Source organism: Oenanthe melanoleuca, chromosome 4 (genome assembly GCF_029582105.1).
Source record: "Oenanthe melanoleuca isolate GR-GAL-2019-014 chromosome 4, OMel1.0, whole genome shotgun sequence".
Taxonomy (NCBI): Eukaryota; Metazoa; Chordata; class Aves; order Passeriformes; family Muscicapidae; genus Oenanthe; species Oenanthe melanoleuca.
Genome location: NC_079337.1, coordinates 16,766,302 through 16,790,623, shown reverse-complemented (window position 1 = coordinate 16,790,623; position 24,322 = coordinate 16,766,302). Strand labels below are relative to the sequence as shown.

The window sequence follows — 24,322 nt, the reverse complement described above, 5'->3', positions numbered from 1 at the left end:
TCCATATTCTAAATTGTCTCCATTCTCAATGTGAGAAATCTTCTTCCTAGCCACGTCATTTAAACAGTCAAGAGACTTTTATATTATAGCTAGTCTATAGCAATAGAGGAAGGTTCACAGAAGACTGTATTCTAGCAAGAGCAATTAGAAATGCATTTGTACACAGGGTGTGTAGTTTTACTGCCATTTTTACTGTCTTTAGGTCTCCTGTGCTCCCATCCCCCTTGATGCTCTACCAGATTTATGCACACAGTGAGGGAGGTTTCTGATTTAAAGGTTTGACATTTAAATAAACAAGGCACAGAATAAAACCATTCTTATCTCACCAGCAAAATGATAGCTTAGGTACAAAGGGCCACATTCAGGTCTGGACTCCAGAAATAGATACAGAACATGGAGACAAGTTGGTTCTCCAGAGGTTGATGCATTGGGCTTGGATCTGTCTAGGGGAACACTCAGCACAGAGTTGGGTTTTCTGGGGCTCTGCCACCTCACTGGAGATCACACTTGAGGACCAGGAGCACCAGTCCTGGGGATTTACACCAAGACAATGACTTCTGGTTTTTAAAAGGGGAAAACAGTATTGACCTGCAACTTCTGGGAGCAGCATCCTTTCCAAACATGTTGTAAAATAAAAGGTGATGCTGCTGTCTGTTCCCAAACAAAGACTTTGTGTATCAATAAGTCTGGGAAAATCAAGGAACTTCAGCTTCCCTCTTCCTCACTGTTGCACAGTGACCAAAATATTTTTGGTGTTTTGTGCTGTGAAAGGCCAGACTTCCCCCAGGCTCAGGTCACACCACAGCTCTGAGATTGGCTGACCAGCTTTCAAAAGTTCTAGAGGCTGGATTGCTCTGATGGAGGGAGGAGGACAAACTGGGGTGAGGGATTTGTGATTCTCCTCCACTGGAACAATTATTTGTCTGTCTGTTTTGAGAAATGAGGCACTTTTCTGGGATAAAACTCAACCTCAGCCATCTCTTTTAGAAGAAAGGAGGCCCTCAAGGCTGATTTCCAGAATATAATTCAGGGAAAAAACAAAACATGTTTCTTAGTATCACGAAAATTGTTAGAATTCTTGCTCTACTCTCCCTTCTTTTATATAAAAAAAAAATTACCTGAAACACATAATTTACTTCTGCACAGGACTTGCAATTTCTTTACCCTGCCTGGAGGGCAGAGTTGATGTTTGCTGACTGATGCTGCAGAGATACTAATGGGAGCTGAGTTTATAGATTTGTTCTATATGGCCCTGTAAAGATTTTACCTTCAGGGATATATTGAAATTCCTACCACTGAAATGATGGCTTTTATTTTTAATCTCCATGCAATTTTGGGCCTAAGCATGTTTGACAGACACCTATTTTTACATAATTGCAACGTGGCATGGTGACTTTTTGAAACATGGCTTTACAGCTAAGAAAACACACTGCTGCTGTAGTGAAAAGAAAAAAAAACAAGCAGAAAAAAATCCATTCTTTTGGCTCAAATTCACACTGCTGCTAAAGCTTTCCTTATTTGACCAATGACTGCAATTTCTGATTTATCAGCTTCTGTTGTCCTGTTGCTACCTGGGCCAGCTACTAAAAGGATCCAAATAGAACTGAGAAAACAGCGTAGAACTGTAAAAAAATATTTTACCTACAAGCCTGTGAATTTCAGAAGATTAACCCTGAAACACAGTACTTCAGTAAATATTTTTTGTAACTGTGATTTAAAATTAGGGATTGCTTAAGTACTTTGACTCCTGAGGGCCTTAAAATAGTAAAGCTGGCAGCAGAACTGCTCCATTTCAAATTTCCCAATGAAAAAAGATCCTGCTCAGTTTAGAAATGTAGAGACTAATAATTCTTTAAACCCAGGAGCATCTTTGAAGTCTGAAAATCCACATTTTTCACTAATTGATCTGTTCTCTCATGGCTGGCAAGCAAATTTATCACCAAGTTATATATTGTGGAAAATGAGCAAGAAGCCAGGAAGGGATCTGTGTTTGAAGCTCTGTGGTTGTGCACAGCAGGAGTACACAGTGGGGAAGGGCAATGAGGAGGTGCTCTGTTCTCTCCTGAGGAAAGAGGTTCTCTCCTCTTGAATCAAAGTTTTCAGTCCTGTAGGGGAACAGGAGAGCAGCTGTTTGCTCTGATTGTCTGGCACAGCTCAATCCATTGGTCCTGTAAATGTGGAACAATCCCAAGAAGTGTAATAGGAAGCATTTTGGGTATTGATGGATTTGGGAAAAAAAAAAACCCCAAAACCAGCCAAACTGCTGCAGACTAATTTTCTCCACCTTCTCTACACTGAGATTAGACTTAGACTCCCCATGGGGAACAACTTAAGATATTTCCCCTAATTTGAGAATAGGAGATTTCAGTAAAGGTTTATAACCTCTCAATGGGATGTAAAATTACAGAAAAAGAGAAGGAAAAAGAAAGGATCTGAAGAGTTTGGAGAAGTGGGAGGACTGGGAATCCCAGAAAACTAGTGGGACAGTGTGAAGATGGTAAGTGTGGGAAAATTCATACTATCACAATTTAGGAAGGAATTTGAGGTCCAAGTAAGAGAGGGAGTTGAAGATTTGTTTGATGTAGCAGGGAATGTCACTGAATGTGGTTCTCAGCAGATACATATCAGGATTTGCATATTTTGTGGCCAATTCAGACAGAATTAGTCATGGGATAGGACCCTACAAATTGAATAATTCTCTCAGGGAATTGTGGATACCTGGAAAACTTAGCAGATGTGCCAAATAAAAAGAAAATTTGATTCTGTGTGAATCTGTGGGTGGCTTAAAAACTGCTACAAAAAAGTGCCAAAGACAGAAAAATTGTCAAATGGTTTTTCATAGATAAGCCTCTTGGATCAATAGATAATTTGGTGTAGAAGATGATCTCCAGGGAAAAAAAAAAGTCACTGTTTCCTTGAGAGCACCTTTTCCAACTACAACTATTAGCAATGCAAAGCACCTCTGTTTTTCAGCTCACAGTCTGTACTTGGCAGAGGTTTCTGCCTGAACACGCATCAAGTGTTCCTCTACCTTGGTACAGTTGGCCAAGTCTTGAGCTGATCCCAGTCAAAAGCTGTGCACTTTCTAAAACATTGTGACCTTTCACAAAGGTGAACTACACACACAAGATTGCTCTTATTTTTCATTTAATTAAGTCTAATATTTTTCAGGCTCCAGGGTTATCAGGAGAGAACAGCTTGCATTTGCCTGATTTCTTGCCATGGTTTTATATTGTTTGTGCCTTTCCTTGGGCCACATGTACTTCTGGCTCTTTGTTACTGCCCAGTGGCAGCATGAAGTTAACTGATAAGGGAAGAGGAGACCTCTGAAACTGCCCAGCTGGCTGATTTGGATTCCTCAGATGCTGCTTCTAATGATGCAAACAGTGTTGCAATAATTTCTCTTGGTCTCAGCCACAAATGCCACTAGCTCATGATGAACCATGCCAGAATGTCAATTTTTCAGTTGCCAAAGGGAATTAGGGAGCTAGAAGGAAAATTAGTTCTGAGGGTTCTAGTTACTGTGCAGCACAGTGAAGACTGAAAGACCTATGCCTAAGTATTTATAGGAATGCCCTTGAGTTTTTACCCCTTTGAGTGCAAAAAGAGAGTGGAGGGAATTCAGTAAACATAAACAGAAAAATATGTTTCTTTCAGTTATACATAATTTTATGCTTAAACCCTTCCTGCTACTTAAGGAACAAAGAGCTGCTTGATGTACAGAGCTGGTAAATTTTCCTATTTGTATTCAGAGTAACTAAGAGTAACTAAGGAGGTTTTGTCAATCTATGCAAATTTGAGCAGTGTTAGTCCCTCTAGAATGCATAAAGCCAGCACAATTATTTTGTATGGGGAATTTTGCCCCATAGAGGATGTGAGGAGAGAACAGAGTGAACCATAGGGTGAACCAGAGTTCAGCACAGTGAGCCACAGACAGAACCAGTGTTTGAGAGGACCAGGTGCCCCTTTGCCCACCTTTGCCTGATGCTCTTGACAAGTCACTGAATTTTTCTGTATTTCAGCTTCCAAAACACTGGCAAGAAAATAACAGTATTTTCCACTTTGCAAAGTGCTTTGAGGCATCTGGATGAAAAGCACAGATGAGGTTATTTACAATAACCAGGTGTTTAAAAAGCACTATTTTGTTTACTTATCTACATAGCAGACAATAAATGCACATTTTAAAATGATGCACGTTATAAGGCAGATTTCAAAATGCTGTCAAAGACCTGTAAAGATTTGGCAACAAATCTGAATTCACACTGGTGTTTGGTTCCAAACAGAGCAATTCTTCTCTGAATATGTATTGGGACAAACATATACAACATACATGTTTGTGTGTGCATAAGAATAACATTTGTTAATTTGCAATAATCTTCCATTTTGAGTAAGAAACATAAAATGGTTTTCAGACTCCAGTAGTCTCAGGGGAGAATGTTGACTATAGTAAGAAGTGGTCTGATGCCAAGACTTCAAACAGGTTAGTCTCTGGAAAAGAGACAGGAGGAAGCTGGGATTTCACCTCCCTTATTCCACAGAGCATTCACAGTCCTGACCCAGGGACAAACAGCATCCATTGCTGTTCACTCCCCAGCTCCTGAAACTGGCCAGAGTCAGCTGCAATTTGCCTATAAAATCCTGCAGCAAACCCATCCCTGTCTCTGGTATCTGCAGTAAATACTGAGCAGCAGCCTGAAATATTCATAGACACTGAGTTAGTGCAAAATCTGCCCAGACAAGGGAAGTTTCAGGTGCCCCTGCATTCACAATTTAAGTTTTGTAGACTGGATTAGCCAGCTCTGTGAAAACTGGAACAAAAAGTAATTGAATATTCAAGCAGCCCTTAAGAACTGTATTATCTGATGCTAAATTGCTGCTACTGTGGATTTTTGCAAACATGAAAATACAGAACTTTTACAAAGGTGAAGATTTAAGGGAGGTGCTAAAATTATTCCATTATCATCCCCAGGTAAATGTATGGCCTTTAATGAGGTAACAAAGTGTATGAAGTAGAAATTAGACTAGAAATTAATAATGTTTCTTCATTAGCTCAAGAGTACTTAGGGCTGGGATTGTAAAAGGAGTCTAAGGCAGTTATATGCTAATTTAAATGTGATTTGGGGACTTGGGAGGATTTAACTGCCTGTTTCTCCTGGGTTTCTTTGAAATCCCAGCTGTGCTCTGTACTCTCACACACAGCAATGTCTGCCTGTCTGATAGCAGGAGATCCTCCTCTTTGTGCAGCATGTGCTGTGCCAGTCTGACCTTGGCTCAGACCTGCAACTACTGCCTTTGTCTCACATTTATCAGAGAAACTAAGCCCTGTCCATTAGATAATTTATATGCTGCAGCTGCTTTTCCATCAGAGTTACCCAGGACATGCTGGAGCTGTTTTGTTTCTCTTGCTGTGCTGAGGACTACAGGCAGTGACCCAAAGCCATTGTTCTGGCTGCAGGTACTCCCCTCATCCCATGCCCTCTGCTTCCATCCAGACATCCCATGGGCAGTGGAAGACAAAACATCTCAAGCAGCACCAGTGACTGGGAAACTGGCCCTACATGGCATGGAAAGAGCTGCAGGAAGGGATCAGTGTGGAAGAGGCTGTATGGCCTTTCCTCAGCTCTGCTGCTTGTCATACATGAGATAATGTGAGACTATGCCAAAAGGCAACAAGATAGGGTGTGTTGTGTGGTATTACAGAAAGGGCAGGTCATAAACATTACAGAGAGCAATGAGCTGATGCCCTCATGTGAAGATACTAATATGTGGGCTATTCATTAATAAAGACTTGGCTGGAACTTTTTTCAGACTCCCTCCACTCCACTGCCTGTGTTTACAACTTCCTTTTGTCATGTTTTGCCTTTACCCAACCAGGACACATTGCACTTTAACTCACATCAAAATCCTTTCCACACTTTTTAGCAGACATGTTGGTGCAGTGTCAGACTCCTACCAGCCAGAAAATCCTTCCAAAAACTTTAAAGAGCTCCCTTTACATCTGCTGCATTCATACCTTCTTAAATATACCCTCTGCACCACAAGGTCTGGGATTTGAATTCCTGGCTGTTACTCTGTTCAGCAAGGTGTCCCTGGCACCTTGATGAGCTGAATAAGAGATAAAAGAAGGAGGTACAATCTGGCTTATGCAAGATTTGTAGATTAGGTATCCTGTGCTATTTTACCTTTTGTTCCATCATCTCTTGGATAATGGAAATTCTTATTTAGCTCTCTTTTGACTGGTTTAGGAGCTCAGTTTTCATGTTTACATAGTAGATATTTCCAGTTTAGGGGTTACTCAGTCAGATCTCTGAGGACCTGATAACTGAGATGCTTAAGGAAGCTTGGTTTTAGCACCCTGTATGGAGACCATGCTGGGGAGAGTTTTGATTCCAGAATAGTTTCATTTAAGATCACTTTTACTGAGGATAAGAGGTCTACAGAGTATATAATGTCAGACATTGGAGAGGAGAGAAGTAAGGTAAGAGAACTGGACACTGTCCAAGATATGAAGAAGTGTGTACAGATGTGTGAAAAAAAGGGCAATCTCCTGTTTTCCCTCTTCAGGGAGTTAATGATGAGCTAAACAGTTAAATCCTATTGAGCTGTGCTCATTGTTATAGAGACATACTCCTCCCCCATGAAAAGATACTTGTGTTTATTATGGATCACCATATTTGGTTGCAGCTAATAAATCAAAATAATCTAGGCAAGACCACAAGATGGTAAAGTAAAAATAATTTTCTTCTAAATATTAGGGTTTGGTGTTTTTATTTGTTTGCTTTCTTTTTTCTTTTTACATTTTGACAGGATAAATGTGCTCTGTGTTTTAAAGGATCACTTTTTCTTTTTTTTTTTTTTTAGAAAATGTTTTTTTTTTTTTTTTTCAGAAACATCAAGCTACAATGTTATTACTTTCAGGCCTTTGCTTAAAGTGTGATTACTATTTTTTCAGAATATGTCAGCAGATATTTCTAATTTTGAGCACCTATAAAACTGATTAGTTGAACTCATCTTTGACACAGCTAATAACTCCCCAAGCCTAGCAATTAATCAGCTATAGGATGAGTATGAAGATACTAGTTAGGCTTAGTTGAATATAATCATTGAGAATCAATGAAAAAAAGAAAAAAGTAAAAAAAATGGTGATTGCCCTTGATTGCCAGTGGGTAGAACCAATAATTGTAATGTTGTGTTAATTTAAGACTACTTTCCCTTTCACCTGCTTGAACTCATGGGAATTTTTAGCAGTTTCTCTGCCTGCCTTTCTGGAACTCATTTTTCATTTAAGACAAATTTAAAATCAGTGGGCCAGAGAATGAGAGCAGTGGTCACAGCATGGGAGATGCAACAGAAGGAGAGTCTGAAACTTACCTAAACTAAAGTAAATTACAACAAAAACTACTACAGCAAACTGAGCCTCATCCTCTAAAACAGAATGTTACTGAGCTGAACTGTGTGACTCAGTTATGACAAAGGCAAACACAGTCCTGCCTGCCAGGACTGACAGACAGTTTAATTGCAGTTTAATCTCATGGCTGACCCTGCACCACCTGCCTGCACTTGAGTGATGTGACTGACACACTGACAAGACTGAACCCTGTCCCACAAAATCACTGGAGCACAGAATCAGGTTAGAAGAGACCTTCAAGATCATTGAGTCCAACCCATGCCCCAACCTCAACTAGACCATGGCACCCAGTGCCACATCCAGTCTTTTTCTAACACATCCAGGGATGGTGACTCCACCACTTCCCCAGGCAGGCAATTCCAGTACTTGGTCACTCTTTCCACAAAAAAAATTTCCTAGTATCCAGCCTATATCTCCCCTGGCACAGCTTAAGACTGTGTCCTCTGGTTCTGTCAGTGATGCCTGGAGAAAGAGACCAGCCCCACCTGCCTACAGCCACCTTTCAGGGAGTTGTAGAGAGTGATGAGGTCACCCCTGAGCCTCCTTTTTTCCAGGCTGAACACCCCCAGCTCCCTCAGCCATTCCTCACATGGTTTGTGTTCCAAGCCCCTCACCAGCCTTGTTGCCTCCTCTGGATGCAGTCAAGTGTCTCAAGGTCCTTCCCAAACTGAGGGGACAGAACTGAACACAGCACTCAAGGTGTGACCTCACCAGTGCCGAGTACAGGGGACAAATGGCCTCCCTACTCCTGCTGGCCACACTATTCCTGATCCAGGCCAGGATGTCCTGACCTTCTTGGCCACCAGGACACACCCTGAGCATCCTGATGCTGCTCAGCTCCACGAACCCCAGCTCGAGAGCTATTGCCAGTGTTCTCAACTGCTTCTCTGGATTGCACTCATGCATCACCCCTCCCTGCATCAACCCCATCACAAGAATTCAATTATCTTGTGGCTGCAGCTTTGGCTGTTAAAGAGAGACTGGATTTTTTACTAAACCTTGAAACTCTCCTTCTCCTTTCTGCAGTCAGTCAGGGGGTAAGGGAGGAACACTTGGTGCAGTGACAGGTAAGCACAACTTGGTGCTAGGTCCTGCCAAACTCTTCCTGGCAGCTTTGTAATGTGCTTGTGCCAAACAGATGTTGAAAGCTGGCAGTGATGGGGGCAGCTCATGGCTGAGAGAAGGAGCTACACTGCAGAAAGCAGCTCATTCCAGGCTCTTCCCCTGACCTGCCCAGACCACACTACCTGTGTCTCTGTCCCCTACACCACACAGTCTAGATTTAGTGTGTTAGGTTTAAGTAGCAGAGTGTTTGCAGAGTGCCAAACACAGGGGGCTCACATTTTGGAACAGACCCATAAAACTGCTATTATTAAAATTCTAATAAGCCCTTGGCTGTGAGGTATTCTGCAATGAGTGCTCTTGGACTCTTATATAAATATATTTACAAACACACAAACATATACACATACCTGCTCTTGGGATCATGCAGAGTCTAAATGGAGCTCAGGAGCCATGATGTCACTTGGAACAAAAGGGAATTTGGTGTTCCTCTGGTAGAGAACACTTAAGTCTGTTGTTACTCTTGGAGACTGTCCTGCTATGAAAGGATAAAATTTCAAAAGGTTTCCCCCTGTAACAGAGGAAAAGGGAACCTAATTGCCAGATATTTCTGCAGGAGAACCTTTCTCTTTCAATGTTCTTCTGAAGACTGATTAGAAGAACAGCCTGCTGGGGGACCAAATACTACTTTTGAGAAAAGTGGTCTAAAATCAGTATTGCTTCCATAAGCCACAGGTGTTTATTCATTACAATTCTACAGCAGTGCCAATAGATACCATAAAGCCAAACATCCCATCAGTTATAAATCTTTCTCCCTGAAGCAATGATAGGCACTTGAGTTACAATTTGCCAGTCCTTGTAAACATGTAGGACTACATCACTTCCATTTTATTCTGGGATTCAGTCCAGTGGGGACAGGTGATCAAATCTAGATCTCTCATCACTCTAATGTCTTCTATCTGTGTGTGGCTTAAGAATGTTCCCCAACAAAAAGCAATGCAGGCTGTGCCAAACTAAAGTTAGACCTTAAAACTGAGAGTGGCTAGTGTCACCTCCACAACTCTGCCTTCTCTCCCAGCCCTTCCTCTCAGCTCTCTGTGCCTAGCAGGGGTGATAATGGTGAGATGAAGTTATTTCTTCTTTGTTTTTGTCACAGTAGGCTAATTTGTCCAGTCTGCCTACCACAGGCTGTTTCTGCTGGTGCCTGCACAAGGAGTAGAATCACACAGTCCCCAAAAAAGCAACTCAAAGCACCAGGCAGGCTGGTCCTGCTCTTCCATCCTCCACCAAATTTCAAGCAATGATAGCCTCCCTTCCAGATGACTCTGCTAGCAACCAGGATTCAAAGCTGTGTTTCTGTCATGCCTGGTTGGCTTTTAACTGATGTACCACTTAACTGCAGAAAACACTGGCAGAAAGCAAGCTGCCTTCAGTTTCTTGGCCTTGATTTTCAGTATTATTTAGGTTCCAAATAGGCACCCCATGGCACAGCCAAAAATATAAAGAGGAGATAACTGTGATTTTGACCACCTTCCATGAAGCATTCCTGACTGGGTTAATGTTCTGCACAGAAACCTATCTCTCATTTCCTAGATGGATTTTACTCCTCTGCTAAAGAGACTACAGAAGAATCTCCTATGTGTCATTTAAGTCCTGAAAATGAAGCCAAAAGTAATTTGAAGGATGAATAGGGGTTATGGATAGAGGTATTCTTTTTCTAACATCTTTCCTGATACAATTTTCTACTCTGCCACAGCTATTTTATTTTTCATTTCTAGTTTTTTCTAACAGAATACACCGGGCCTCTTCTCATATATTTGCTCTTTTACATTCGCCTCTCGACGATTTATGATCAAGTGGAAAGCAGGAAGAACTTCCGCCACCCAGTGGTTCAGTAAGTGACACTTGTGTGAGTTATTTCATGAGAAACCAGAGGGATGGAGGCTGCATTTCCAGAGCTGAGGGTGTTACAGGGGGTCTGAGGCTGCCTGCCTGGTGTCAGATTCATTTGTTAGCAATACCTGTTTGTCATTTTAGCAGCTCTCCTAAGCTTGACCAAAAATGGGATCTCAGCAATGGTCACTGCATCTGGTCACTATGGAGATGCAGTGTTTTCCCCTAATACTTTGACATCAAGTCAGAAATTAAAATAATACAGTAGTAGCACCCAAAGTCCTACTTGACAGAGAAGACAAGACTTCAGGTGCCCCACTCCCAGTTTTATTGCACGTTCATGCTCTTAAAATCAGCAGCATCAGCATCCAACACAGAACATAACTATCCCCACACCAGCTCTCACCTAGGCACAAGAAGGAGGAAATTCTAAAGTGTGCATGTCATGAGCAAAGTCAAAAAACTCAGAAGCAGCATCTCCACAGGATGGTGGTAGAATGCACCGGGCAGACTGGGAACTTTCACACCTAAAGGGGCTTTCCTCCAGTGGAATTGTCCCATTCTGGGTGATTAGTGCCTGGCAGAAGGGTGAGAAGTGACCAAGGAAAGCCTGTCACCTGCACAAGCTGACCACATATAGGAGGACACACAGGGACCTAGGGGGCTCAAGGACTGTACAGCTTTCCCATCACTTCTTCCACGCTGGGATTGCAGAATCAGAGGAACTGGTACACAGCAGAGAAATACAGCGAGTAATAACACCATTTACAGATGGAGGAACAGGCACTTGGAGAGACATTAAGGGAGTTAGTGGAGCTGGGAATGAGAGCACAGAATAATTGAATTCAAATCCAGAGCTACAAGATGCTTGTCTCCCTTCTTTTGTGCATATGCTTAAAAGGAGAGAGATTCTGGCAGCACAGAAGGACCTGCAATGCCTTTACCTTCTTTTATGTGGGCAAGGGTTGTGCAGAATCCTGCCAGTGACCACTCCTTAATGGGTTCATCTGAGGTCTCAATCCTAAGCCAAATTAATTTTAAAATTTCCAGCAAAGCTGGAAGTTTGCTTCAGGCTTTGGATAAGTTGTTAATTGTTCAAAATTCTCTTAGCTCAACTCTCTCTGGTTTAATTACTTTGAAATTGTTTAATCTTTGACTTTAGCTACCATACACGATGCATAATAAAATTATTTGAGATTTCACATGCTGAAAACCACTTTTCATTTATGTCTTATAATTGGTTTGCAGCAAGATGGGCTATGGTAGTTGGGTAAATGTAACCAAGATAAAATGCCATCAGGAATCGCTGCTGACATTTGTTTCTGAAGCTCAATCACTGTGAGCTGCAGCTCATTCTCAGAAGCAAATCAGCAATGCCTGTTATTGTTTCATAATCTTCCTCAAAAGAGAATCAATATTATAATTTCTACCACAATTGCCTCACTTCTTTATAACAGGCAACAAAAAAGCCATCAGAATGGATTAATTTAGCAACAAAATCTCATTTTGCATCCACGAGGAAATGAAACACAAGCTACCTCCATGCAGCTACTAGAGTTGGCAAAGGACAAGGAAACCATTCAGAAGATATTCAGAATGTATTTAAATGTCAGACACATCCTACAGGAGCATTAAGGTGGCCTTAAAACATGGGAGACATCTTTTGGAAGAGCGTGTCAGACGCCTGGCTGTATACACAGCTGTCCTGTCTGAATGTCTTGTCAGGACTATGTATCACATCCAGAGCTCTTTTTATTTCAAGGCTAGAAAAAATAGGTTGCTTCCCTGCAAAATGCAAGCAACTTTGTATAACACTGAAAATGATTCCATAAATCTTTGGTTCCAGATGCTTCAATTAAGACAATATCTTAAATCCCACAATTTTAATGTGACTGCAGTTTTGGAATATCAGTTCTTATTCCTTTCATGACATTAACTGTGAAGCAATAAAAACAATCTTTCACTTACCTTAATTTCCTTTTCTTTTTTTTTTTCCTCCTGCAGCTTGGCCTGCTTCTGTCACTGTTTACACTACATCAGACATCTTCTGGAGACATTATTTGTTCACAAGTTTTCGGAAGGGCACACTCCTCTGAAAAATATGATAAAGGTGACAATATGTTTATCATCTTGTGTAAGAGAGAATATCCTCATATCAAAGCAGTCCTTGGAAGAAGATAGGGAAATAAAAATTAATTTATTTTGTAGCTCCAGGAATTATGTTTAGTGAAAACACAGATAACAGGAAGGATTTCAGGACCATGTCCCCAAGGACACAACTTGAAATCAATGTCCATTTTAGCTCCTGCATGTAAATGTCCACTTTGACTCATTCACCCAAGGGGCTGACTGTCATGTCCAGGATATTTTCCAGACTGAATGCTATTTTATGGTGATAGTTGCTGCTGCAACATCTAGCAGTGTTGACAGAAATCATACACTGCTTCCTTGGTGAGATATAAATACAGAGCAAGAGACAGGCCTTGTGCTAGGAAATGAAAATCAAATTACAAGTAGGAAAAAAATTTCTCCTTTTATAGATGGAGGCCCCAGGCAGGAAGACAGAGAGATGGCCAGGTCTTCACTCTTCCAAAGCCTCCTGAATTTCAACTGTGTGTCATCACTCTCAGCCCTACTTTTCTTTTATTTCACATGCTCTATCTTGGGCACTTTGTATCACCCCTCCATCCCAATCAGTGTGATTGAAGACCCTCCCTTTAAACATTCAAGATTTTGGTGAAGGAGATTAACACATGGCTACAATACAGGACTTGACTTTTACTCTTTCTTGTTTCGTCTGGTTTAGCCTTCTATTTGTCTTGTTATATCTTGCTTGGAAATGCTGAATTTCAGTTCAGCTGTGTTAACCAGCCATAGACTTTTAATAGCCCAGATCATAGAAATGTGATTTTCAGCAGTAAAATCAAAAAAGGAGAAAAGAAGTGCCAACTCCTATAACAGGAGTAAAACACATTCAACACAATTAAAAAAAATCTATATTGTGTCTTTTTTTTTTTTTTTTTTTTTTTTACTGGCTTCATAGCATTTTAGAAAAATCTATATTCTAGGGCTCACTAACAACTGCAAAGCCTTTCAGTGGTCACCTGAGTTTTGCACTTGGCAGAATTCATGCTTATAAAGTCACAGTTTGCACTTCCTTACTGCCCTTTCAAAAAAAGTTATCTGTCTGTTCCAGGGCTGTGCCTTTTACTGGGGATTCACATCCTGGATTGCATACTACATCAACCACCCACGGTACACGCCTCCATGTAGGTATGGGCAGGACACAGAACTGACCAACTCGCTGTGAAAAAGTCTTTGCTGTGCAACCTGAAACCCTCCAAAAGCAAGAAATGGGTCCCACATTGAATCATATGACTGATCCAGCCAGCAATTAGGCTTTGCTCCCTGCCAGGAGGAAGATTGTTGTGTTGGAAGCACCTCTGAATTTTCATGCCTGTTCAGCAATGGTCAATCATTGTCTAGTTTATAAATGGGAAATTTTGGACAAGTAGAGTGTTTTACGAAGATCAATATATTTTGCTCATCTTCAGAACATTCATATTAAAGAATGCAGGAGAGAGCTAGAGATGGTTGTATTTTCTTAGAGAAGATATTTATTTGCTAAAGATGCATACTTTTAATGAAAATTAAGGTTGATTTTTTTTTTGTCTCCCACTCCGAGAAACCAGTAAAAATCCGTCACATACTGCTGATAACAGAAAGTTTTTTTTTTAAATTTTCAGATTTCATCCATCATTTTGTTCCCTCTCATCATATATTATTGTTGCACTGCTGTTACTTCACTATTTTTTTTTCTGCTTGCTCTCTGGACTTTTGCTTCTTTTGAGAATGATTGGAACAGGTTTTTTCTGCTGCTTTACTTTCCTTGTTACACCTTAGTCTTTATTTTCCTCTGTATCTCAGATTTATCTGTGAACTTTGGGGAAAAAGCATTTACTTTGCCATTTTTATTTACACTCGGTTAAATTGCTAAGTTTTCTCAATCAAAAATTTCTCCTGCATGACACTTGCTTTCCTTTTAAACTAGCACAATAGTTCTATTTCAAAATTATGTGATTCATTGAATTTGGTGTGGCTTTAAGAACAATGCTGCAAACAATGCAGAAACCTCCCTAGACACAGTTTTTAGCAGTCTGGGCTATCAAATCAATAAGTGCAGCTTCTTTATAGGGGAAACTCTGTTCAAGACACAAAACAGGAGACTTCTAGGAGAAATTTTTCTAATTGCTTGCCACTGCCTTAATATGCTTTTGGCACCACAGAGGAGTCCCATGCCAGCCAGGAAAAAGGAATTCTCAAAAGTAAAGTCTTAATGAGACAGGTCAAGGCAAGTGAGGTATGTACACATGGTTTGTGTCCCCCAGTCATGACCAAGGTTTGCCTGGGAGCTGTAAACCTTTGGACATGAACTTGGTAGAGCCCCACACTGGTCTGGGGACAATCACAAATAAACAGGGCAGCCAGATGGCAGGTAAAATTTACAAGTGCTAAATGTATTTCTTGCATATCTGTGAAGCAGGCAGTGGCCGGGTAGTAAAGCCTCACTATTGCCTCGCTGCTAAAGTAAAAAAAAAAGTAATGGATAGGTCATGTATCGGGTTTTGTGCTCGTGGAAGTAGAAGGGTCTATGGATAAGGCTGTGATTCTCAGCCTGATTTGGACACTGACCTTCACTCCACTCCTCTCCTTGCCTTTTCAAGGGATTCACCACCAGCAGCTGCTTTGGCAAAGCACTTTGATATATGAAGCTGGCAGATACAAAAAACAGTTGGGAACTGCCTTGAGATCAGTGGTGTAAAACTGGCATTTCTAGAGTGCTGTTACTGTTTGTATTGTCTTCATATTGTGTGTGGTAATATCCAATCTTTCTGCAGAGCCTGTCAGGAAAGAAGCATTTCTGCTCCTCAGCACTAGATTAATTTCACCCACAGCAAACCATGTGCATACCGTAAAATGCAATTCATAATTTCATTCTGTTTTCTAGCATTTGGCCACAAACAAGTTTCTTATGCTGCTCTTGTTTTTCTGGTATGTACAAAAATGAAGTTTTATTTATGATTATGGAATAGGATTAACTCACAATTTAGTAAAATGCAGCAATGCTTCTGTGCTTTTGTGTGTATACATATATATAAGTCCATGTCCACAGCTTTGTGTACTTTAACTGGATTTAGTACTAATCTATTAAGGTTTCTCAGTCAGGAAGTGTCCTACTAATATTTACATACACAGAGTTTTAAACTGAAGTATTGTATTTGAGAGCTGTGAGAACGTCATCAGCAGTATTATTACTGGTAATTGTGTTAGAACACTAATTTTTAGACAGACTGAAACTTGACATTTTTAAAACACTAAAGAATTACATGATAAGCAGACTTCACAATAGTTCAGTGTATCCTGAATTACTTATATCAACAGCTAATAAAAATGATATAAATAAACCCTGCTAAAATGGGATAAGCCAAGGGAAAGTGCAGCTGATGAAGGATGGCTGCTGTTTGAACAGAATTGTATAGTGAGACAGAGGCTTGGTAAGAAGTTCTCACATGGAAATGCATATCCTCTCTGTCCTCTGGAACTGCTGGGCCAGTAGCCAAAACATCCTCTTTGAAAATCAGATACAGATCAGGTTCCAGAAATATGACAGGGTGATGGGACAGTAATATGTCTTGGCTCCTTCAAGCAAACACTATTCAGAAAAACATTCAAAAACTAGTTAGCAATATTTAAATGCTTTTGTAAATTGGGACCCTTAAAGGTCACAGTTTTGGCAGTTTGGGTCTGTCCACGCAGTTCTCAGCTTTTCTTGCTCTAATAAGGTTTAGCAAAGACAAGAAAAATACTTCTATGAAGAAGTTCACACACTCCATGAGGCTCTAGAGCCAAAAGCAATAACCCAGTACTGCAGGTTCTGGCCAGAAGTTTCCTCAGAACCTTGCTGTGTGCACCCTCCCCAGGCTCAGAGGGTGTTTCAAGCAAACTGCATGTCTGAATATCCAGTGCTACCAGCAAAATTATTTCTCATCAAAGTCTCTTCTTAGAGAAAACCTCCTTTTCTTTTGAAACATCTTTCCCTGCATTCTGTAAGGAAAATCTGCCATCAAGCAAAGGGATGAGTCCTGTTGGGGGTATTTGCTATAAAATATGTCAATCCCCTTAAGATCTGCATCAGCACCTGGTCTGCACTCTGAATTCTTATAGCTCTTTTGAGAACTCCCTACCCATGGAAACTCAAGACCTTGTCCCTTTCAGAACTTATGTTGGCAGATTCCCATACAATGAATTTAAAACATCAACGTATGAAATAAAATAATTTGAAACTGCTTTCATAGTTTTCTAAAACATATAAATAAAATATTTGGAAGATTTCTTTTTTTTTTTTTTTTTTTTTACCCTCTTTCAAGTCTTGTCTTTATTACACATCCTGATTTAAATGTATAAATCTGCATATACTGTAAACAACAGCACTGAGTAATATGAAGAGTTTCTGCAGGCCCTCCTGAAAGATTTTCATGTTTAGAGAAATTAAGCTTTGCAGGGATGTTTTTCTCATAGGGCACACTTGGAATATAAAGAGGTGAAACAGTGTGCAGGCTTCAATATTTTATAATTGTAAATAGCATCAGCTTTTTCTCTGCTGTTTCCTGCTGCCCCATATTTTATATATGATAAACTGAGGACTGGCTTAAATTTAGCAATGGTTCCCAATGTAGAACATTAACAGTCACATGTCTAAAGAGGGACATAAGAGTTAATCACAGAGGAATGCAGCTGCAGAGTCAAAGGTAAGCCAACAAATATCCCTGCAGAAATACCCTTAGCTTGTTTCACTTAGAATTAGTAGGGGTTAATTATAGTGTGTGAATATCTCTTGCTCCACAGTAATATGGGCATCTCATTAGCTATGGTGTTTTACAAAACCACTTTTAACCACAAAATCTATTTCTTTAAAATAATAGCAATTCAGAAAAACAAATCACATTCCCTGCTCATAATTGGAAGTATGTAAATTAAAATTACATCTATTGCTATGGTTAGAGTTATAGCTTCTGATATGGTATTTTATAATGGAATTTCATTTTCTGGCCATTTAGTGTTTTACATCTGGTGTTTATAACAGAGGATTGTCAGTTAGTTGGAATTGAAAGAATTTAAAAGGACAGCAGGAATTGAACTGTAACTACCTACCCATGCAGAATAACAGCTAATAACAGGTCTGTTTACTAATAGACCTGATTTAAACCTTCCAAACAAATCCCACAAAAATCTCTGCCAAGAAAGGGAAAATTCTTCAGCAATTCTTCTATCTAAAATGTTCTTTCAGATAATAGCACATTTCAATATAAAATGAAATTACATATTTCATCCAATTAGCTTTAACAAAAATTTGTTATGGATGACTTTCAGAGTTGACTTAAAAATGACAATTGAAGTTCTTTTTTTATATTAATTTTGTGACTTCACACTTTTAACATCTCTTGGTTTTAACATGTCCTTTTTTATTTTAATTTCTTAAACATTTTTGACCCTTGCAAAATATAGAATGGAAAATTATATAAGAAAATGCAAATTTTTAACACTGCATTTTTTTCAATTTGAGAGGACAAATCAATCTTCAAACCCAGAATTAATAAAAAGTTCAATTTAGACTGAGCTTGAACTGTATGCACCATTTGAGTTTTCTTCACAGAGCAGAGGAAAAATGAAAACCATAAAATTACATAGTTGTGATGACAGCTCATCTTCAGGAATTTAAACTGATTTTCCTACCAGTTCCCATTTTAAATATGGGTAAATATTGATTTTCATTCCTCAGCAGTTGTAACTGATGAAGTACTGAAAGCCTGAAGCAAATCTGAAATCAGCCTGTACTACAGGCTGTATAAGCAAATGGGGAGAAATGGTATCTCTTCCAAAAGTTTGAAATACCTACATGTTAGAGACCAACTTTGAGAAGCTGGTTATGGCTGGAAACAACGTAGCCAGAGAGTTCCAGAACCAGGAATAGTACTGGCTCCCTTACTTTATCAATCCCTAATTACTATCCATTCAACCAGTCTGCCTTTTAGACACTACTGCTTTTTTAATCATCCTTTTTCTCCTTCCTCCTTTGCTGAACAGCTTTGGAAGTGTGTGTAGGAAGAGAGGTAGGGACATCAACTCATGGCATCTTTACAAATCCAGAGGTCAGCCTTTCCCCTGCTGCTTTGCAGCTGGGATTCAATCCAGGAAAAATCAAGAAGAGCACCTTGATGGATTCCTTAGAGCCAGGGAATGTCCCTGGTCTCCCCAGGGCCAAACACATTGCACGTGCTGGGGATGGGAACCCCACTGAAGGTGTGGCTGCACAGAGCTCCATGGGGATGTGCCAGGGGCTTTCACCCCAGGCTGCACCCACAGGGCTCACTGGACACGTGGGTGTGTGACAGAGACCATGGGCTGCTTTTTGGAATACATATTTCCTGGGTACAGAGGCTGTAATGGGGAGGGTTCTGGTTATGCACAATTGCCACAGCCTTTTAGGCATACAACTGAAAATATGTTTTTAATGTCTTGCAGATGTGTGAAGCTGGAAATCACTTTATCAACGTAGCTTTAGCTCACCAAATCAATTCAGGTCTGTCTTTGTTTCCTGTTCCTTAACCTATCCATCTTCTGCTGCTGTACAGTAATTTATGTACCTACATCCCTTGAATAAAGAAAGATGAAGTAGTAACCACGCCATTGGTCTAACACCTTCAAAAGAATTGTGACAAGGAAGCATTAGCAACACTGTTATTGTTTCAAAACTTATAGCAAATTTATCTTAATTAGACACAACTGCAAGTTAAATATGGATTTAAGCACTGAAGTTCTTTAAAGCATGCTGGTGACTGACATAAAAGTATTTCATTTTAAAAAAGTGTCAAAAATTCTAAACTATATTGCAGAGTTTTTAGGCACATTCATCTCAGGCAAAGATGTACATGCATATATTGAAATACACAGAGAAAGACTCATGAATACTTACACAAGCATCAGTGTATATGTATGCTCAGGTTGGGGGCTCAGCATTTTTGTCTCATGAGAATAAAGGTTAGACAATATACAACAGAAAGTAAAATATGTTTTCAGACACTAACAGTGTAATTTCCCCACTAGAACACCCTATTCAAGAAAATACCACAGTATGGTCAACTTCACTCACAGAAGTCAGTTTCCATTCTGGAATGTTTTCATGCTCTGTGGTTAGGAAACTGCTTATGTTATTTCTTGCAAGGAGCCTAATTCAGTTTAAAAGCAGCAAGAGCCAAAAAATTGATTTAAGTTCTTTCTCACTGGGATAAATCTACTTCTGCTACCTCAAAAGACTTCACTGAAACTTTTCTAAGAGGTTGTACCCTGAGAGCACTGGCCCAGGGGATTGCAGTTACATGGGCAGGCTGTGATAAGACTCAGCTCACCTCTCCCTGATTTTCCTCACCTTTTTCTTTCCCCCTTCCAGAAGGAAATAGAACCTGTTTTCCAAGTCCAACCTACAACCCCTTCACGTGGCTCTTCCTGCTGGTATCCTGTCCCAACTATACATATGAGGTACATGACTTTCTCCTGCTTATATGCAAGGGTAGGTGGTCACTGTTTCAGCCTTTGTCTGCAGAAAATCTGCAGCACCTCCAGGCAGTTTCCTCTGCACATCAATCCTTGTGCTCTGTATGTCAGAGCCTCCTTCCTCCCACAAGTGTTTCTCCACCAGACCCTCCTCTTCCCTCACATCACTATCACATGGATTTTTGTCTATATTTCCCTCCACTAGAGTCTCTCTCTCAGTGATGTAAAGATTTACCACCCATCCCTTCACCCCATCCAGCACACTGGGGGGTTCATTTCTTACTATTTTTCCTCTCCCATTTCCAGTACAAGTATCACACTTTTTCCATGGGGATCTTGTGAAAAGGTGCCATTTGTCTGTACATAAAATATACAACTAACCATGCCTTTTTTTTGCAACAGGCTGGGTCTTGGATTAGTTTCACAGTGATGACACAAACTCTGCCAGGTAAGTTTGAAACAGAATCTAAACTTCGCCAAAAAAGTTTGTAGTAGATGAAATATTGCCATCAAATTTGCCATATGAGGTAAACCTCCAAGATGCTTTTAAGAGCAGCCTGCTTACTGGCATTTGTGACTCTTACTCAGTACATTGCTGCATCCTTAGAGACCTAAACACTCACAAAAATACAGTCCCTGGGATTGAGCTCTCCAAGACATTCACTTTTTAATGATTTTTCCTTTTCAAAATAGAAATCTATAAAAACTACTTGCAAGAAGTAGCCCTACATGGCTTATAAGTGAAAAAGAAACAAATTTCAAAAGTGGGTTAAACTGCAAGATGCAAAAATTAAATTGAAATTTTGTCTGGAAAGATGAAACATTCTTATGTTTTGGGCTTTGGTATGGAAATTATCTGAAAGTTTGGGGACAATATAAGGCTGTCCTTACAATGGCAGGAGCAGCAACTCAATAATGCAATATGCAGCACACTCATCCTTGCTGTAATTGTCCCAGACAGAACTTGACTGGATGCCAAATGGATGTTTCTGATTAACCACCTCCACATTGACCAAAGGATAATGAATTTGCAAAATGCAAATCCAGTAAAATTATCCCCTATTTGGTGCCTATTGGCTGGATCAGGCAGCTGCTGCCTACTTGCTTTAGCTCTCCCTCCACACAGCAGGGAGGTAGAGCAGAGCTCCCTGTCATGGTTGGCAGCCAGAGGTAGAAACAAAGAAGTGCTGTAGTTCAGAAGTAAAGAAATATGGTTGAGAGAGGCCTTGGGTTGAGATTTATGGCTTTATGGTGAAGTCAGAGGCGGTACAGGGTGAGTCTAACAAATGTGAACATCATCTATGTGAATTCTGAGGTGGAGACTATGGTATATGGTATAAGGTATATGGTATATGGTATATGGTATATGGTATATGGTATATGGTATATGGTATATGGTATAAGGTATATGGTATATGGTATATGGTATATGGTATATGGTATATGGTATAAGGTATATGGTATATGGTATAAGGTATAAGGTATATGGTATATGGTATATGGTATATGGTATATGGTATATGGTATATGGTATATGGTATATCAACAACTTCCAGAGGAACTGCAGAGTGGTCTCTGCCCACAGAAGAGACTGCAAATATTTCCATAAACCCTACTGCATTTACAGAAACAGGCACTGAAAGGACACACCTTTTCTTTAAATCTTTTTCCCTGCTAGTTGGCATTTTTGCTTTCCTGATGGTCATCCAGATGTCCCTGTGGGCCCAGAAGAAACACAAGCTGTATCTGAAGAGATTTTATCCAGAAGTGAGGAGAAAAGCAGCTATGATTCCCATCATCTTCTGAGATTGCCACCAGAGTTGGAGCCTAAGTACACTTCAAGAGCCAGCTCAGAGTAAATGAGCCATTTCATTCAGGAACTAAGTGGATCAGAGGAAAACCTACTGGATATATTTTGCAGGAAATTAACAGTTCAAGATGAAGAGGTTTTAATTAAATGCAAAAATTTAACTCTTGAATTCCTGCTAAAAGATATGATTTAATTAGATTTTCTGTAATGGAGCTAATTGAAAAGGGACAAGAAAAATGCTTATATTGAATGCTAGATATTTAGCTGGTGTAAATGGGCACAGATGCTGCTAAAATTAATGAACACAACTTGTCTGAACACATTCAGGTATGGTAATTTTAAGGTTCAGTGTTAGATATTGAGGGGAGTCTTGGATTTTTCCATCAGAAGATGTTTCATAGCCTTATTTTTATTTAACTGCACAGAAAAAGCACATTCTGCCTCAGCTCCTCTAAGGTGTCACATCAAAGGATGACCACTGTGCTGTGAACACTAGTCTATCTTCACAAAGTTTTACTTCTTTTTTTAATCAAATCTCATAGCAAATTATTTAATACAAATTGGCTTAAATTGCTCACTGCAAAGAGGACTGGCTTTCTTTTTTTTTTTAGGTAGGCAGATCAGCCCCACTATCCCAAGAGAGGATTGTTTGGTGCCCTTAGGCTGGTGAAAAAAATCTTGCCTAAAGAATTTTATAATCATTAGAGAAATGCTGGAGTAAACAAGCAAGGCAGGCAGTTTGTCTCCTAAAGACTCTGTTATCTTTGCACCAGCTCAAGTGTTCTAACAAAGTTAATTTGCCTGGTAAATTGGGTTCACATCCCTCTTCTAATGTCTACCTTGCAACACTTATCCTATTAGCCACTGTAACTTAATTTCATCTTTGTAGTGTAAATATATCACTTTCCATTTCTTTTTAACTTGTAACCTGTGAAGTAAAATTTTTATTCCTCTCAACGGAAAACCCTAATCAAAGTGAATATCCAGTTCTCTAACCCAGACTGCTAATAAAGATCTATTTTTGAAAAAATATTTTTGTACTCTTTAAGCAAATACTTAACCCCAATATTTTTAAAACTTTTTTTCCCAGACAATGTTAGATGCATGAGTAAAGGCTGTTGTGTTTTTTTTTTAAATCCAGCTACTGAAATTATTTTCCCTTAGTGTTTATTAAATGTCTTATTTTAAAGTTCTAAAACAGTCTATATAAAAGAGTAACTTATTAAAATCAATTACTTATTATTCTTTTGATAAGTGGGTGCAGATTTAAGTATATTCAAGGCATGTTTCCAGTGGGATTTCAATTGCTGGGAACATGGTTCCTATTCAGCAGTTAGCTTAGGTGAAGGAAAAACTTAAGGAATTGTAAACTCCCTGTTTATTCAGTACATGGGGTAAGGGGGAAAAGAGTTTTGGCTCCTGAGGTAAATGACTGAAGTTTTAAAGTAAGGTAAAAAGTAAAGTAAAGGGTGAGAGCAAACACTGGGTAAGAAAAAATGAAGATACATGACAGAAGGCTGTCTCAGATAAACATGATAGATACTTTGAGATTCACCAGTGGGGTGTTGATGAGCTAAAACTGCTCTGAACAGTGTTAAATGGCTTCACAAATAGCAATAAATCTAACTTCCTGCACCTTTATGGACCTCTCCATGTTACACGTCCTCCTCTGATTTTTCAGGGCAAGTTCCATGCAATTAGAAAAGGTAAGTTAACTTCCTGGAATGGGGGGCATGTTCTGCTTCAAAACAAAAAGTTTATAAAAATCAGCAGCCTTTGTTTTGAGAAGCCTTATAGGACATCAAAAAAGCCAAGCAAAGAAAAGAAACCTATCCAGTTAAAATAAAATAATTACTACATAAAAATATCAGCAGTGATTTTAACCCACAAGCACCATGCACATTTTTAGCCACAACAGTTGTCTTCATATAAACATTTTAATGAGGAAGTTTCTCATAATTGTGCTGGTTACCTGGAGAAAAATGCCTTGTCAAGCTCTATATATCTGGGTCTTTCTCATATGAGGGGCTGATGAGGAAGTTAGTGGTCAACTGCAAATTCCCTTTGGCTATGTTTTCTCTAGAGCACAAACCTCACTTCTCAGAGCCACCAATTCCTGGGCAGCTCCTGCTTAATGGGCTTCAGGAGGGAAGCCATTGGAACCAAGAGACCATGAATAAAGCAAGATACAGAGACTAGACAACAGTCTGGCCAGGAAATATGGAAAAATAAATCAGATGGAGCATGAATAGATCCTTCCCGGCCTGACCAATAAGGACTGTGTGAATGGCATTGCCAATGGGACTAAAGTGTATCTCAAAATAATCACTCCCTATTGCACATGCTCAACTTCCAGGTCCTTCCATGCTCACCCTGCAGCTTACATCTGGGATTCTGCTGGAACTCTCCAGGTGGATGAGTCTCATCTGTCCCAAATTATTCCCAAAACATGCAGATTAAGGAGTCTAAAGTTAAGCCTTCAGATACACAGCTCTACATTTTTGTGGCTGGTTCTTGCCATAACATGCCAACCTGGA

At 39.8% G+C, this 24,322-nt stretch overlaps 1 protein-coding gene across 2 annotated transcripts in view; it reads left to right on the top strand.

The window, feature by feature from the left end:
* The window catches only part of TECRL (trans-2,3-enoyl-CoA reductase like), a 58,430-nt gene extending 35,005 nt beyond the window's left edge, over positions 1 to 23,425 (top strand). For both annotated transcript variants that reach the window (XM_056490656.1, XM_056490655.1), the window contains exons 5-12: positions 10,249 to 10,364; positions 12,368 to 12,473; positions 13,560 to 13,632; positions 15,372 to 15,415; positions 18,947 to 19,004; positions 19,872 to 19,960; positions 20,378 to 20,423; positions 21,654 to 23,425. In XM_056490656.1, coding sequence (XP_056346631.1) covers positions 10,249 to 10,364; positions 12,368 to 12,473; positions 13,560 to 13,632; positions 15,372 to 15,415; positions 18,947 to 19,004; positions 19,872 to 19,960; positions 20,378 to 20,423; positions 21,654 to 21,781 — 660 coding nt within the window. In that variant the 3' untranslated portion in view covers positions 21,782 to 23,425. The remainder of the gene's footprint in view (positions 1 to 10,248; positions 10,365 to 12,367; positions 12,474 to 13,559; positions 13,633 to 15,371; positions 15,416 to 18,946; positions 19,005 to 19,871; positions 19,961 to 20,377; positions 20,424 to 21,653) is intronic.
* Positions 23,426 to 24,322: the final 897 nt, after the last annotated feature.